Below are 18,582 nucleotides of genomic sequence, written 5' to 3'. Positions count from 1 at the left end.
GATCTCCAAACAGATTCCCTCCTAAAAGGTCCTCTCCAAGACTCATTATAGTCAAACTGGCAAAACTCAAAGACAAAGAGAGAATCCTAAAAACAGCAAGAGAAAAGCATCAAGTCACTTATCTGGGAGTCCCTATCACACTAACAGCAGACTTCTCAACAGAAATACTACATGCCAGAATGTGGGGAGCTGCCCATGTTACACCGTAATCGCCATTACAAGATGGCGCCGGCCGACACTGACAATCGGCAAAAACAAGTCTAGAGCGCATGTGCTGGGAATTTCCCCACCTCTAGTCTCTGCCTCTCCCATGGCGTCATCTGGGCTGATGCACGACCGCCAGTCAGAGGGGGACACGTCCTAGGCGAGGGACAGTTTTCTATAAAAGGGAACGGGCTTCTGTACTTGGGGTCTCCGCCCCGATAAGCTTGTGCTCTGCCTCTCAAGACGCATTAAAGCTTTACTGCAGAAGGATCCTGTGTGTGCCGCGTCGTTCTTGCTGGCGAGACGGTTGCGCGGGACATCTGGTGCCGAAACCCGGGAAACTTGTGACATCGTCAGCACCTTCGGAGACCCCCTGGTGACAGGGAGGATTCAGAACTGCAGGAGGGTAAGTTCAGAGAGGTGTGTCTGTTCTTGGTCTGGGGTGAATTCGGTTAGATTACAAGGTTTTAGACTCATCCCTTGGTGTGGTCAGACTGATGTAGATACGCAGCTGCACCTGAGACCCATGTGAGCCTCTCGTACATAAGGGAGCGGTGTGTCTCACAGCGCCTCCTAAAGCAGGGCGCATTATGGGTTCCACGCAGTCTATGGTTACCGCTTTAGAGGCTGTGCTGAGACAACGTGAGATCAAAGTAGGGGGCCGTGTACTCAGAAATTTTGTGAAAGAGGTAGATCGTGTGGCGCCATGGTATGCCTGTTCCGGCTCCCTAACCTTGAGCTCTTGGAACAAATTGGGCAAAGACCTTGACCGCAAGTACGCAGAGGGAGACCTACGTCAGGGCACCAAGACCATTTGGAAGTTCATTAAGAATTGTTTGGAGGATGAAGGCTGTAAACCGGTAGTGACAGAAGGACAAAATATATTAGAGGAAGTCCAAGACAGCATGTCAGAAACTGAACGGAGTGAGAGGATGGGTACCCGCAAAAGGAGAGACGTCTCCAAAAAGGTAAACGGCCCTCCCGGTAAGTCTGCTGACAAGGGAGTGAAAAAGAAAAAGGGCCCTCCCGGCGAGTCTGCTAACGAGGGAGAAAGTCAGCGCCCAAGTGATTTTCAGGAAAAAAGGGACAGCCTCTATCCCCTGAGGGAGCTGGGAGCCCTAAACTTAGGGGATTCGGGCTCTGATTCCCTCGGTCTTAGTGATGAGTCAGAACTAGAGGAAGAAGCGGCTAGATATGAGGAAGAGAGATATCACCCTGATGAATATTGGAGAAGTGACGCAGAAAGGTTAACGCGGCCGCGGCCCACGGCGCCGCCTCCGGCGCCGCCTCCCTATGCGTCACGCTCATCCGCCTTCTTGCTGATCCCTGAAAGGGTGAGGAAAAGACTGACCATGACCTTTCCGGTCTTTGAGACTTCCGAGGGAGGACGGGTCCATGCCCCTGTTGAGTATACTCAGATTAAGGAATTGGCAGATTCAGTTAGAAAGTCCCAGATGGGTATTCAACCGATCCCGGTGCGACCCATTGCTCCATTGTTGCCTGGTACAATGGGCCTCATTCTCGGTAGGGGGTCGCTCACCTTAAAAGGCCTGATTGTGTATCCAGGCTTGGTTGATCAAGGCCACACCCCAGACATTCAGGTGTTATGTTCATGTCCCGAGGGGGTCTTCTCTGTAAGTCAGGGAGACAGAATTGCACAACTTCTTCTCCTCCCGGACGACACCACCCCCTGTGAGGCTAGAAAAAGGGAGATGGGCTCCTCCGGGCCAGACTCTGCATACCTAATTGTGTCCCTTAAAGAAAGGCCTAAATTGATGCTAAAAGTCAATGGAAAGATGTTTGAGGGCATAATGGACACAGGGGCTGATAAAAGTATTATATCTACTCACTGGTGGCCAAGGTCCTGGCCCACCACAGAGTCCTCACATACCTTACAAGGCCTTGGGTATCGATCTAGCCCGACAATCAGCTCTGCCGCCCTGTCCTGGGAGACATCAGAAGGGCAACAAGGATGGTTTACCCCATATGTCTTACCACTCCCGGTCAATCTCTGGGGAAGAGATATTTTAGAATACATGGGTCTAGTATTATCTAATCTTTACTCCCCACAAGCCCAACAGATGATGAAAAGCATGGGTTACAAACAAGGGAAAGGCTTGGGACGTGGAGAGCAAGGTAGGGTGGAGCCCATTTCCCCTGAAGGCAACCCTGGCAGGCAGGGCCTGGGTTTTTCCTAGGGGCCGTTGAGGGTTCTATGCCCATACCTTGGCTTACAGAGGAGGCGGTATGGGTTCCTCAATGGCCTCTGTCCTCTGAAAAATTAGAAGCTGCCACTAGGCTGGTAAATGAACAATTACAGCTTGGTCATTTGGAGCCCTCTACTTCACCATGGAATACTCCTATTTTTGTAATTAAGAAAAAATCAGGAAAATGGAGACTTCTCCACGATTTAAGAGCCATTAATGCACAGATGCGTGTGTTTGGCTCCCTTCAACGGGGCCTACCCCTGCTCTCTGCCCTGCCTAAACAATGGAAAATAATAATTATAGATATCAAAGATTGTTTTTTCTCCATACCTTTGTGTCCCCAAGATAGACAGAGGTTTGCCTTTACTGTGCCAGCTGTTAATCATTCTGAGCCTGATAAGAGATTTCAATGGAAGGTCTTGCCTCAGGGCATGGCTAATAGCCCTACCATGTGTCAGTTATATGTCCAATTAGCCCTTGAACCTATTAGAAAACAATTTCCATCCTTGCTTTTGATCCATTATATGGATGACGTTTTAATGTGCCACAAACATCTAGAGACTCTACAGAGGGCATATCCAATTTTGCTCAAGACATTAGAGCAATGGGGACTTCACATTGCTACAGAAAAGGTCCAAGTTACTGGAATTGGCTTGTTTTTGGGATCGGTTATTCATCCTGATAAAATAGTCCCTCAAAAATTACAGATTCGTAGAGATCATTTACATACTTTAAATGATTTTCAAAAGTTATTGGGAGATATAAATTGGCTGAGACCATTTTTAAAAATCCCCTCTGCTGAGTTAAAACCTCTGTTTGACGTATTGGAAGGGGACTCTCATATCTCCTCCCCGAGAGTATTAACTCCTGCAGCAGATCAAGCCTTACAGGTGGTTGAAAGTGCCTTACAAAATGCTCAGTTACAGCGCATTGATGAAACAAAACCTTTTGATTTATGTGTTTTTAAAACTATGCACTTACCAACAGCTGTTTTATGGCAAAATGGGCCTTTATTATGGGTCCATCACATTGAATAATTTGTCTTCTTCTGTGGCCCAGGCCCTGAACACACAAACTGCAATAAATTCTCAGTTAAGGGGAGGATTGATGGTGGTCAATCAAAGGGTAGATTTAGTCCAAGAACAAATAGAGGTTCTATGGCAAATTGCACAACTGGGATGTCAATGGAAATATTCAGGATTATGTGTAACTAGCATCCAATATGAAAATTATACCAGGGCAGCAAACTTGTCTCATCGCTTGTCTGAGTATCTTTTAGGAAACTGGACAGGAGACTTTGACGGCCTGATGCGGGACCTGCGCTCTGCCATCGTGGCTGTGAATTCGACAAGAGTGGATGCCTCTTTTGCAGCTGGATTGTCCTCCTGGATCACAACTGCTATGTCACATTTCAAGGAATGGGTGGGGGTGGGGTTGTTTGGAGCGGCCCTCTGCTGTGGACTAGTGTTCCTTCTGTGGCTGGTCTGTAGGCTGAAAGCCCAAACACAAAGAGACAAGGTGGTCGTTGCCCAAGCACTTGTGGCTCTGGAGCAAGGAGCCAATCCCGATATTTGGCTATCTATGCTCAAAGACTAGTCCACCTTCTTTTCGGCTGGCCTCCCTGAAAACTGGTCAGTGGGGTTCGCCCTGGCTCGTGCTGGCCCACAACTCACAATTCAGAGTCCGTTCCAGTAGGTCCAGAGACGGGCAACTTCCCCCCAGACGTGTGCCGACCTAAGACATGGTGCCTGGTGGCGATAGGGTTAACCATTGACGGGTAAGGTCACGGCCTGAGGTGGGTCGACCTAAGACAGGACTACTGGCTAGACATGTTGTGGCCAATGAGCTTGCTCCAGCCTCTTAATGTAATAAGAAAGGGGGAGATGTGGGGAGCTGCCCACGTTACACCGTAATCGCCATTACAAGATGGCGCCGGCCGACACTGACAATCGGCAAAAACAAGTCTAGAGCGCATGTGCTGGGAATTTCCCCACCTCTAGTCTCTGCCTCTCCCGTGGCGTCATCTGGGCTGATGCACGACCGCCAGTCAGAGGGGGACACGTCCTAGGCGAGGGACAGTTTTCTATAAAAGGGAACGGGCTTCTGTACTTAGGGTCTCCGCCCCGACAAGCTTATGCTCTTCCTCTCAAGAGGCATTAAAGCTAAACTGCAGAAGGATCCTTTGTGTGCCGCGTTGTTCTTGCTGGCGAGACGGTAGCGCGGGACAGTTTTCTATAAAAGGGAACGGGCTTCTGTACTTGGGGTCTCCGCCCCGATAAGCTTGTGCTCTGCCTCTCAAGACGCATTAAAGCTTTACTGCAGAAGGATCCTGTGTGTGCCGCGTCGTTCTTGCTGGCGAGACGGTTGCGCGGGACACCAGAAGAGAATGGGATAATGTATTCAAAATGCTAAAAGAAAAAAACTGCCAACCAAGAATACCATACCCAGCAAGGCTATCCTTCAGAAATGAAGGAAAAATAGTGTATTTCCCAGATAAACAAAACAAAACAAAAAAACTGCATGACTGTTTTTGACCAGCCTATGAGAAATCTGGAATCCAAAAAATGATGACCACTATTATGAATACACAAGAAAGAACAAAACTCCCTGGTAGAACAAAAATGCAAATGACATCAGTTGGTTAGAGTGTAGCCTTATGACACCAAGGTCACATGTTCAGATCCCAGATCCCAGTACCAGTCATGACACACACACATCCAAAAAGTATACAATTCAGTGGTTTAAAAAAAAATTTCAAAAGGGAAAGAAACTATATTTTAACATCTCAAAAAATGAACAAATACTGAAGACAAACAATAAAAGGAAAAGAAAGGAACAAAAGAAATTTAATACATCCAAACAAAAATCGATAAAATGCCAGGAGTAACAGAGCACCTTGAAATCATTTCAAGTAGTGTTTCAGATGACAATGGATTAAAATGAGAAATCAATGACGAGCAAAACTCTGGAAACTATATGTGGAAATAAAGCAACATGCTTCTGAATGACCTATATCCGAATGACCTGAATTTCCAAGAAGAAATTAACCAGGAAATCAAAAAATATCTTGAAACTGATGAAAATAAAGACACATCATACAAAAACTTGTGGGATATTGCAAAAGCAGTACTAAAAGGGAAGTTTATTGCAATAAATGCTTATATCAGAAGAACAGAATGACTGCAAATAAACAACCCAACACTATACTTCAAAGAACTAGAAAAAGAACAATCCAATCTCAAAACTAGCAGATGTAAGGAATAATTAACATCAGAACATAACTAAATGTAATAGAGACCCAAAAATGATACAAAAGATCAATGAAACAAAAAGTTTTTTTGAGAAGGTAAACAAACAAACAAACAAACAACAACAACAAAAAAAATAGAGAGAAGACCCAAATAACAAAAGTCAAAAATGAAAAAGGAGACATTGCAATCGATGCCACAGAAATATAAAGAATCATTAGAGACCATTATAAAAAACTATATGCTAACAACTTTGAAAACCTGGAAGAAAAGGGTAAACTTTGGGACACATACAAACGGCCACGACTATACCAAGAAGAAATAGAAAACCTGAACTGACTGGTAACAAGCAACAAGATTGAAGCAGTAATCAACAGTCTCCAAACAAAGAAAAGCCCAGGACTGAATGGCTTTACTGCTAATTTTACTAAATCTTTAAGGAGGAATTAATACCATTTTTCTTGACTGTTCCAAAAAATTGAAACATTCTCCCAAAGTCATTCTATGAGGCCAGCATCACCCTGATACCCAAACCAGAAAAAGACACAAGAATTCTGCAGGCCAATATCTGTGATGAATATACGTGGAAAAATCCTCATCAAAATGTTAGTGAACAGAATACACCAACACATCAAAAAAACTATGCACCATAATCAAGGGGGACCCACCCCAGGGATGCCAGGATGTGTCAACACACACAAGTGAATCAATGTGATACATCACATCAACAAAATCAAGGACAAAATCCATATGATTATCTCAATAGATGCAGAAAAAGCATTTGACAAAATTCAACATAGCTTCATGATAAAAAGACTCTCAGCAAATTAGGTACAGAAGGAAAATATCTCACAACACAATAAAAGCCATGTATGAGAAACCCACCACCAATATCATCCTGAACAGGAATAAGACAAGGACGCCCACTGTCACCACTCCTATTTAACATAGTATTGGAAGTACTAGGCAGAGCAATCAGGCAAAAGAAAGGAATAAAGGGCATCCAGATCAGAAAGGATGAAGTCAAACTGTCCCTGTTTGAAGATGACATGATCCTATATATAGAAAAACCTAAAGAGGCTACAAAAAAATTCTTAGCAATTTCAGTAAAGAAGCAGGATACAAAATCAACATAAAAAATCAATAGCATTTTTATACTCAAACAACGAACTAGCAGAAAAAGAAATCCAGAAAGGAAGTCAATTTACAATAGTCATCAAAAAATAAAATGCCTAGGAATAAACTAAAGAGGTTACCACAAAGAGAACTACAAATCCCTGGTGAATGAAATCAGAGGGGACACCAAAAGATGGAAAGACATTCCATATTTATGGATTGGAAGAATTAACATTGTCAAAATGTCCATACTACTCAAAGTGATCTACAGGTTCAATGCAATCCCCATGAAAATACCAATGACATTTTTCACAAAAATAGAAAAAAAAATCCTAACATTCATATGGGACAATAAAAGACCTTGAACAGCCAAAGCAATCCTCAGCAAAAAAATAAAGCTGGAGGCATTACACTACCTGACTTCAAATTATACTACAAAGCTATAGTAAAAAAAACCAACATGGTACTTGCATAAAAACAGACACTTGCACCATGGAACAGAGTACAGAACCTAGAAATCAACCCATATACTTATAGCCAACTGATCTTTGACAAAGGCACCAAGGACATACATTGGGGAAAAGACTGCCTCTTCAATAAACGGTTCTGGGAAAACTGGACATCCATATGTAGAAGAATAAAACTAGACCTGTAGCACTTGCCATATACCAAAATCAACTGAAAATGTATTAAATACTTAAATATAAGACCAGAAACTATAAAACTCAGAGAAGAAAACATAGGAGAAACACCTGAGGAAGTACAACTGGGCAAAGACTTTATGAATAAGACCTCAAAAGCACAGGCAACAAAAGAAAAAATAAAGAAATGGGATTATATAAAACTAAAAAGCTTTTGCACAGCAAAAGAAGCAATTAACAGAGTGAAAAGACAACCTACAGAATGGGAGAAAATATTTGCAAACTATGCATCTGACAAGGGATTAATATCCAGAATATACAAAGAACTCAAACAACTTAACAGTAAAACAAACAAACCAAAACACCCAAGGAACCCAACTTAAAATAATGGGCATAGGAGCTGAACGGGCATTTCTCAAAAAGGGATATAAAATGGGCAACAGACACATGAAAGAATACTCAACATTGCTAAGCATCAGGAAAATACAGATCAAAACCACCTTGAGATATCATCTCACCCCAGTTAGACTGGCTATTATCAAAAAGACAGAGAATTAGAAAATCTGACAAGTGTGAGGAGAAAGGGGACCCCTCCTACATTGTTGGTGGGACTGTAAATTAGTGCTGCCATTATGGAAAACAGTATGGAAGTTCTTCAAACAACTACAGATAGAACTACCAACAATCCAGCAATCCCACTGCTGGGTATATATCCAAAGGAATGGAAGTCATCATGTCAAAGGGATACCTGCACCCCCATGTTTATTGCAGCTCTATTTATAATAGCCAAGAGTTGGAACCTACCTAAATGTCCATCAACAGATGACTGGATAAGGAAAATGTGGGATATCTACACAATGGAATACTACTCTGCCATAAAAATAAATGAGATTCTGCCATTAATAGCATCGTGGATGAGCTTGGAGAAAATTATGTTAACTGAAATAAGCCAGGCACAAAAAGAGAAATACCACATGTCCTCACTCATATGTGGGAGCTAAAAAAGTAAACAAATAAAGAAGAAAGAAAGAAAGAAAGATACAACAATCACAATAATCTGAACTTTCAAAAGGAGAGAACAGATTGAGGCTACTAAAGGTGAGAAAGGAAGAAGGGGGTTAGCAAGGAATTTCTACAGGGCCACAAAAAAAGATTACATTGTGTAATGTTGAATATACTAATTATCTTAAGAGAAAAAAAGAAAATAAATTTTTTAAAAAAAGAAGCAATGGACAGTAAAATTAGATACAAAAATTTGTGTAATGAAGCTAAACTGGTCTTTAGTGTGAATCTCACAGCCTTTTAGGCATATATAAGAAAAGAAAAAATATGAATTCAATCACCTAACCCAAGAAGTTAGAAAAATAAAAAGAAATTAGACACACACACACACACACACACACACACACACACAAATAAAGGAATAAAGACTTTTTTTTTTTTTTTAAAAGATGACCGGTAAGGGGATCCCAGCCCCTGACTTGGTGTTGTGAGCACCACGCTCAGCCAGTGAGCGAACCGGCCATCCGTATATGGGATCCGAACCCGGGGCCTTGGTGTTATCAGCACCGTACTCTCCCGAGTGAGCCACGGGCCGGCCCAATAAAGACTTTTTTTGACAAACAAAAACTGAGGGAATTTCTTGCTTGAAAGAAATGTCAAAAGAAGTTCTTGAGAGAAAAGGAAAATGCCACAGATTAGAAACTCAGATCTACATAGCAAAAGAATGAACATCAGGAAAGGAATAAATAAAGGTAGAATAAAATCTTTTATTTTTTTCATTCTTAATGGATTTAATAGATAGCTCTTCAAAGTAATAACAGCAACAATATAAGTGGTTTTGTGGATAAATTAAATAAATGACAGCAATGTTATAAGGGACAGGAGGGAGGAACTGAAAATAGTCTTATAAGTACCCACACTACTCATAGAAACAGTACAGAGTTACTTAAAACTGGACTTATATCGTTCCTAATTGGATATTGCAAATGTTAGGACAACCTCTAAAAATGTTAAGAGAAGTACAATTGACGTGCTAAAAGAAGAGAGAATGCAGTCAGATAAAATGTTCAATTAAAACTAGAGAAGGCAGAAAGAGGGAAAAGTTTAAAAAAGGAAAGAACAGTGTGACTAATAGAAAACAGTCACAAACATAGTAGACATGAACTCAGTGATATCAGCAATTACTTTAAATGTGAATGGTTTAAATATACAAATTAAAAGAAAGACACTGTTGGCGTGGATTAAAAAACAACACCCAACTCTATGTTGTGGTATAGCTGGAGTACCTCTATTAATTTCAGACAAAGCAGACTTCAGAACAAAGAAGTCTGGGATAAGGAAAGGCATCACATGTTGATAAAGGGGTCAACCCTCCAAGAAGACATAGCGATCCTTAACGTCTACACATCTAGCAGCAGAGCATCAAAAAATGGGAGGCAAAAAAAGATAACTGCAAGGAACAGCAGATAAATCCACTGTGATAGTTGGAGACTTCAACATGCATATCAGTAACTGACAGATCCAGTAGGCAGAAAATCAGTAAGAATTGAACTGAACAGCATCATTAATCACTTAGATCTAATTGAAAGTTATAGAACATTTTATCCAACAAAAGCATTATCCACATCCTTTTCAAGATTATCTGGAACATTCAACAAGACAGAGCACATTCTAGGTCATAAAACACACCTTAATGTATTTAAAACAATAATAATCATTCAGGAAATGCTTAGACTGGAATGGATTTAAACTAGAATTCAATAACAGAAAGATGGCTGGAAAATCCCCAAATATTTGGAGATTAAACAACGCGCACATAAATAACACATGGGTCAAAGAAGTCTCAAGAGAAATAGAAAATATTTTAGGCTACATGAAAATGAAAATATAACATCAAAATTTGTGTGATGCGGTAAAAATCGTGCTTAGAGGAAAATTACAGCATTGAATGTATTTAATAGGAAAGGACGAAGAACCAAAATCCATTCTATAAGCACCCATCTTAGGAAACTAGAGAAAGAGGAGCAATATAAGCTTAAAGGAATGAGAAGAAAATAAATAAAAATTAGAGCAGAAACCAATGCAATTGAAAACAGGAAATCAATAGAGGAAGTCAATGAAACCCAAAGCTGATTCTTAGAAAACAACAATAAAACTAAAGCCTCTGCCTGTGGTGTTCAGAATCATTCCTCGAAAATTGAAACATCAGACTCTCTCCCCAACATGTGCTTCAGGGCTGCAAATCACCCCATACCTCTAAGTGAAGGAAATAGCACTCCCATCATCAGCTTGGTACCTGCTCAGAACCTACCTTGACCCCTAACAGAATCTGGGCCGCATCAGAGAAGATCGTCATCGACAGTGGGTGCCGACACATTGATGGGGCCTACACTGACAAAAACGAGCACAAAGTGGGAGACGCCATCGGAGAGAAGAGAGCAGAAGTAAAGGCGAGGAGGGAGGATATTTTCTACTGTGGAAAGCTGTGGCCTACAAATCTTGACCCAAAGATGGTCCACTCAACCCTGAAAAGGACACTCAAGATCCTCAAAGTGGATTCTATGGATCTTTACATCATTAAATACCCATGGCCTTTAAGCCTGGAGATGAAATATATCCCATAGATGAGAATGACAAATGGTTATATCACATATCAGATCTGTGTGCCACTTGGGAGGCTTTGGAAGCTTGCAAAGATGCTGGCTTGGTGAAATCTTTCAGAGTATTTCATGTTAACCGCAGGCAGCTGGAGTTCATCCTGAAAAACCAGGACTCAAACACAAGCCAGCCAGCAACCTGGTTGAGTGACACCCATATTTCACCCAGCAAAAACTCTTGAAATTTTGCCAACAACATGACATTGTCATTATTGCATATAGCCCTCTGGGGACCACTAGGGATCCGAACTGGGTCAATATTTCTTCTCCATCTTTGCTGAAGAATGCATTTCTGAACTCAGCTGGGAAAAAGTACAGTAAGACCGCAGCTCAAATTGTTTTGCATTTCAACATCCAGCGAAGGGTGGTTGTCATTCTTAAAAGCTTTAATCCTGAAAGGATCGAAGAAAGTGTTTAGATCTTTAACTTTTCTCTCATTGAAAAATAAATGAAGGAGATTGAAGCCTTGAATAGAAATGTCCACTTTGTGGAAATGCTCGTGTGCTTTCTGGTCTCTTTGCTTCCACCATCTTGCAATGTGAGACCCTTAGGTCACTGTCACCACCACCAGATGTGTTCTCTGGACTTTGGACTTCTCAGCCTCCAAAACTATCCAAGCACTAATCCTTTCAACAAACATTTATGAATGCGTACTTGGCGTGAGGTACTTTGTCAGCTGCTGGAGATACAAAACCAGACAAAGCTCCATTCTCATCCTCAAGAAGAACAAAGTCTGTCTTTGTTGACACACGTTATAGGAGTTTTTGGGAAAAGACTAAAGGTGTGATCTCTCCATAGCCAGGTGTTGCAGTGGAAAGTGTGGTGTTCTCAGCCTCAGATTCTTCATCTTCATTTTCATCAGAATTTTCATTGTTTTCTTCTTCATTTGAAGTCTCTGGGTGAAAATATCCACAGCAAGAAAAGTTATTTTAGCTGGAAGATAGCTCAAGATTTGTTGGCATGGTGAACCATTATTTGGAAAAATTTTGTATCCCTCAACTGTCTCATCACCCAAAGTTGACAGTGCTGTCCCCCTTTATGTCACTGGTACTTCTTACTTCCAAGAACTCTACTCAATGGCATTTGACACACAATCAATTTTCCTGTGCTAAGAAGAAACAATGCTCCAGGAAATTCTTAGTGGCATGTTATTGCACAAAGATGTTGTAAAAAATTAACACTATTCAAATAAATGCTTATCATAATCTTTAAAAAAAAAAAAAAGAAATGCTTGTGTGGTGCAATCATCCTGAATACCCATTTCATGATGAACACTGACTGCAGAGAGTTCCTGAACAGATTTTCCCTCCCGTGTGTGCCAGGACCCGGGGCTGGGTGATTCCCACATATATGAAAATGAAAGAGGTTTTACTATACTCAGATGAAGCGGTGATGGAAACATGCTTCACTTTTGTGTAGTGTAAGTGATTTTGACTTGCTCTGTTGAAAAAAATTTTAAATCTGTTGAAACAATTCTTTGGAAATTATCGGTTTATATTTTATTAGATAGATGTCCTCTAGGTTCCAGGCAGAAAAACATTAGACTTTATAAAACATTTCAAAAGCAACATATGAACACGCAAGTAATTCATAGTAACTCAAGAATCAGGGTGCGACCACTGGCAGTCTGAGTTCATGTGCAGTTTACAGAACAAGAAAAAGGGTGGAGAGACAGCATGTGCCAGCATGCTGGCGGTGGCCTTGATGGTTTAGACCATTGGTTGTAATGCATGCACAGCCAAGATAAGATCCACGCATGCATTACTAAGAAGGAAATGATTTTCTGCACCTTGGGTAGAGAGAGAGGGCTAAGTGTAGAAAAGTCTTAAAATAGAGCTAATTAAATACCACTGTCAACAGCAAAGCTGTAATGATTTTACTGTTGCTGTTTGTTTCCATCCAATGTGTGTTTGTTCTGCTTTTCCTCAGCCTGAAGGATGATTAATTACCAGTTCTCTGTTGCATCTTTTCAAGGGCCTGAGTTTCAACATAGCTGGTGATCCATACTTGCCCTGTCTTATCACTCTTTCCCAGGTTCATCATACAGCACCATTCTGTGAAGTGCCTTCAAAAGAACCAAATACACAAATAAAACCCCAAATTGTAAAATAGTCCAAAGATGCTGTATTTTAAAAAGCCACTTAAAAGGGAGGCTTTAGGAAACACTGAAAGAAGAGGTTTTATAAAATTATTATACTTAAGAATTTAAGAACCCCCCCCCCAAGAATGTAAGAGTATTATTGGGATATATACCTTTTGAGAAAGTAGCAAGTTCAAAAGAATGCTGGTAATTTTACTTTACGTAGATTTTAAAAAATTGCATAAGAAGATTATTAGAATTTAGCAATAGAGGTGCACCTGTTTTCAATTCAACTAGAGAAATAGATTTTATTCATTCACACTAGGTCACTTTCACAGTGTGAGAGTTCTTCAAAAATTGTGTTTTTCCAAGACCAATTGTTTGTAGATAATTTTCAATGACCTGAAGACATACATTTTTGAGAAATTATCACCTTAAAAAATTTGATTTGTATTCATTATTTCCACTGATTCCAATGTTAATTCTTACATTGCTGTCTTCTGTAAAATATTTTGTTCACAAGAAATAATAAAGTATTATGATTTGTTCTACCAAAAAAAAAGGAAAGATACAATTGATAAATATCTAGCCAGACTAACCAAGAAAAAACCAGAAGACATAATTTAATAATATCAGAAATGAAAAGGGGGACATTAAAAGGCTAATGAAGGAATATTATGGCCAACTTTATGCCCCCAAATCTGATGACTCAGATTAAGTAAATAAATTCCCTGACAGACACAAACCACCAAAACTCACACAAAGAGAAATACTCGTAGACGATCTGAATAGGCCTATATCTATTAAAGTAATTGAATCAATAATTAATAACCTTCCAAAAAAGAAAGCACTAGGGCTAGATAGGCTCACTTGTGAATTTTACCAATTTTTTTGGAGTTGAATAAATGTTTATTAAATGATTGAATATGTATATTTTAGCAATATTTGAAAAAGTAATTATACTTACAGTAGTGAAATGAGGCTAAAGATGCTTAGAAAAATGTTTCATTTTCATTGCTTGACAACTAATTGTTCACTTGAATAGTAATTCTCACATTGTGCCCTAAAATAAAATAGATACTCTGCTGGCAAGGAGAAAACAGACTAATTTAATTTTTTGTCCGTTAGATGCCCTTGCAAATGAAAGACAAACCAGGCCAGTTTTAAATGTAAGAAACAGAGACTTTGTCAGTGCCTGTTATAACAACACACTTTTTCATATTCAGAACTACCCCAAGAGGTAGGTGTTATCTCCTTTTAAAAGACAGGGAAACTAGACTTTTGAGATTATCTAAAATGACCAAACTACATGGTAAGAGTTACAGCCTGCATTAGAATCCAGATCCTACATGAAAGCCCATGGTTTAAAATTTTAAAAAAATTCTTCCGTTATAAATGTAATACTTGCTTATTACAGAATATCTGGGAAAGTAGTAGAAAGGAAGAAAATGAACTCATGATACTGATTTCCAGTGGTAGCCAGTCCTTTTGCTGTGTATATTTTTAAAAGTGTGAACACATGATACCAAATGGATGTATCAATATTTTAAAAATTAACATCTTCTGATTTTAAAGGGAAACCATACAAATTACAGAAAATTTGGAAAACACTAGAACGTGTAAAGGAAATTAAAATCACCTAGAATCCCATTAGCCAAAAGTAACTGTAATTTATATTTTCATATATTCCTTTAGTCTTTTTCTATCAATTTTCTTTTTATATAGTTAAGCTTATAATGTTCAAGATTTATAAGTATAGTTAACAAAGGTTTAAATTAATGTTGACAAATAGGGACTTGGTGACATAGTATATGCCATACAAATTATTCAACAGGTTTTAATGAGGCAGAAGATAATCACTCACATTTCCTGTCCACTCATAAGGCCATCAGAATATCTGTAAGACCTAAAGCCTGTGTTAAGTTTCTACTAAGGTGAACCCTGATATGGATTACCATGTTTGTTTGTTTGTTGGCATCCAAGCAAGTCTAATACTCTACACATAAAACTAAGAATACTCCACACATAAAACTTTCACTACTACATTAAAGCACCTCAAGGAGAGGAGAGATAATAGCTGTAATCTGATGAAAAGTTTTTAGTATCTAACAATGAAAAATAAATAACGCACCTTAGACATTTTACATACTTAAATTTACGTAAAAGAGACTTAGCAAGAAAATAAGGCATGACTGATAATAGTTCAAGGATATTTTAAATGGTGTAATAGACTTGATCTTATATTATTAAAGTTCCAAAGAATTTATTATCAAAATTAAAAATGAAACTTCAGTTGTACATAAAGTAATAAACCTTTACAATAGCTGTTAAGGGACAGTGACAATGAAAGTTTGCACATATTACTGAAGGCAGTGTAAGAAGAGCAAGGGAACTCCAGCTGGAATGTCCATTACGTTCATACGGTCTCCTCTTGATTAAAACACCCAGGACACACTGAATGAAATCATCATACGGAAAACTCGTAACACCTTGCTGAGCAGTAACCCATCTTCAAACACTGTGAGGGCCCTCAGTTTGATGCAGCAATGTAGTCATTAAAAGTGATCTCTTCATTGGGGCTATATCATTTTGCAATTGAATTCATGGCCCGGGTACTCAGCCTAAATCCCGCTGTTGTCAGGGCCTTCTGCAATTCTTGAGAATTCACTTTTCTACTCCTATCACTGTTAAAACTGGTCATTCAGTACAGCCCAGAATTCTTTAAATTTATTGAAACCCATTATGCCAGACATACCTCTATCCAGCATTGAAACCACAGCCAACAAGTCTCCAGGTTAAAAGGTTTGTATCCTCTGGCAATACCTGACTGTGTCAGACATCTCTGCAATTCATCAGCATCTATTTGCCCATCCTGTCCAGCCTCAGCAGCAAAGTAACCACACAGCAGATCCTGAGTCTGTCCTCTAGGAGCCCTTCATACCTATCTGGGTAATACCCACCACCGGCACCAGGATCTCTATCAAGTGTTTAAAGAAGAAATTATACTAATTTTCTACAATCAGAAATACATACAACGTATTACAGAAATAGATAGAGTAAATATTTTCTAACTCATTCTATGAGGTTATCATTGCCCTAATATTAACCAAAACCAGATAAAGATATTGGAAGTAGAAAAATTACCAACCAATATATCTCATGAACATAGATGCAAAAATCCTCAAAAAATTAGCAAATCAAATTCAAGAATGTATAAAAACAACTATAAATCATAACCAAATGGGATTTATTCTAGGTGTGCAAGGCTGGTTCAATATTTGAAAATCAATTAATGTAGCCCATCACAACAACAGGCTAAAGAAGAAAATCATATAATCATATAGATAGATGCAGAAAAAGCATTTGAAAAAATCCAATACTCATTCATGACAAACACTCTCAGCAAAGTAGAAATAGAGGGGAACTTCCTCAACTTCACAAAGAACATCTACAAAAAACCTACAGTTAACATGCTTAATTGTGAAAAACTCGATGCTTTCCCTCTAACAAGGGGAAACAAATTGGGACTAAGATGTCAAAAGTCAAGAAAAGTAAGAATGTCCTCTCTCACACTGTTGGAATTCCTATCCAACACTGTACTGAAAGTCCTAGCTAATGTGATAAAATAAGAAAGGAAATAAAAAATATATGTATTGGGAAAGAATAACTAAAACTGTCTTTGTTCACAGATGACATGATTATCTATTCAGAAAATCCCACAGAATCAACAATAACAACAAAACTCCTGGAACTTATAAGCAATTACAGCAAGGTTGCAGAATACAAGAATAATATACAAAAGTCAATTGTTTTCCTATATACTGGCAATGAACAATTGAAATTTGAAATTAAAAACGTAACATCATTTTACATTAGTGTCAAAGGAGTGGGGAGGGGAGAGAGAGAGAGAGAGAGAGAAAGTATAAATCTATCAAAACAGGCACAGGGTGTACATGAGGAAAACTACAAAACTCTAATACAAGAAATTTAAAAAGATCTAAATAAATGAGGAGATATTCCATGTTAATGAATAGGAAAAATCAATATTGTTGGGATGCCAATTCTTACAAAGTGATCTAACAATTCAATACAATCCCAACCAACTTCCCAGCAAGTTATTTTGTAGATACTGACAAACTGATTTTAAAGTTTATATTGAAAGACAAGAGGCCAATATTAAAGAAGAGTTAGAGCACAGCCTTGTAACACCAAGGTCAAGGGTTTGGTTCCCTATACTAGCCAGCCACCAAAAAAGGGGGGGGGAGGGAAGGAGGGAGGAAAGAAAGAAGCAGAGCCAAGTCAGAAGACTGGCACTGTATGACTTAGACACTTTAGACACTTACAGTGAATTTACAGTAATCAGGACAAGGTGGTATTGGTGAGGAAAAAAAAAACCACAAATAAATTCATGTAACAGAATAGAGTTCAGAAATAACCCCATATAAATATAGGTGACTGATTTTTGAAAACGGAGCAAAAGCAATTCAACAGAGAAAGAATAGTCTTTCCAAAAAATGGTGGTAAAACAATTGGAGTTGTGTCCACCATGGTCTTTGTGACTCTGCCCACCAGTTGTTCATCGGGGGCTTACCCATCTACCTGAATGATGACCAGGTAAAAGAGCTGCTGACATTGTTTGGGCCTCTCAAGGCCCTCAACCTGGCCAAGGACAGTGCCATGGAGCTCTCCAAGAGCTATGCCTTCTGTGAGTATGTGGTCATCAATGCCACTTCTCATGCTATCATGGGGCTGAACAGAATGCAGCTGGGGGATAAGAAGCTGCTCGTCCAGTGGGTGAGTGTGGGAGCCGAGAATGCCAGGCTGAGTGCCATCAACCAGACACATGTCACCCTGCAGGTACCAGGCCTGATGAGTGCCCAGGTGCAGATGGGCGGCCCAGCTGAGGTTCTGTACCTCATGAATGTGGTGCTGTGTGAGGAGCTGCTGGATGACTGGGAGTGTGAGGAGATTGTGGAGGATGTGTGTGACAAGTGCAGCAAGTGCAGGCTCCTCAAGTACAGCGAGATCCCCTGGCCTGTGGATGGCATCAAGGTGCCTAGCTGTGGAAGGATCTTGGTGGAGGTCACCTCTGTGTTTGACTGCCAGAAAGCCATGCAGGGGCTGACAGACTGCAAGTTTGGCAACAGAGTGTTTGTCATGAAGTACTGTGACCCAAACTCTTAACTACCACTGGGACTTCTGGTAGGGGCGGCCAGGGGAGGGTGGGGCAGGGATGTCTGGTGGCTTCTCCCTCCTCTCTCCTCCCCCTTTTCCCACTCTGAAGACCAAGGGCAGAGGAGTGACAGCTGAATGACAGCCGGCAGCAACAGGAATGGCAGCAATTAAGGGTGGGAGGTTAGGGAAGGGAGCGGACTGGGGAAGTGAGCGCACACAGGCACACACAGACAAGTGCACCCACACAGACAT

At 40.0% G+C, this 18,582-nt stretch overlaps 1 protein-coding gene and 2 pseudogenes across 1 annotated transcript; 2 read left to right on the top strand and 1 right to left on the bottom strand.

Annotated features, from left to right (window-relative positions):
• Positions 1–10,641: 10,641 nt before the first annotated feature.
• LOC134390281 (aldo-keto reductase family 1 member D1-like) lies at positions 10,642–12,353 on the top strand (annotated as a pseudogene).
• Positions 12,354–15,444: 3,091 nt separating this feature from the next.
• LOC134390250 (sorcin-like) lies at positions 15,445–16,627 on the bottom strand (annotated as a pseudogene).
• An 85-nt stretch (positions 16,628–16,712) lies between these two features.
• Positions 16,713–18,339, top strand: LOC134390249 (splicing factor U2AF 65 kDa subunit-like). The gene is made up of 2 exons (XM_063113467.1): positions 16,713–16,729; positions 17,691–18,339. Exons 1-2 carry the CDS (start codon positions 16,713–16,715, stop codon positions 18,337–18,339), a joined length of 666 nt encoding a protein of 221 aa, XP_062969537.1.
• Positions 18,340–18,582: the final 243 nt, after the last annotated feature.

This window comes from Cynocephalus volans, chromosome 11 (genome assembly GCF_027409185.1).
Source record: "Cynocephalus volans isolate mCynVol1 chromosome 11, mCynVol1.pri, whole genome shotgun sequence".
In the NCBI taxonomy this organism is placed as follows: Eukaryota; Metazoa; Chordata; class Mammalia; order Dermoptera; family Cynocephalidae; genus Cynocephalus; species Cynocephalus volans.
This window is presented reverse-complemented; position numbering and strand designations above follow the sequence as displayed.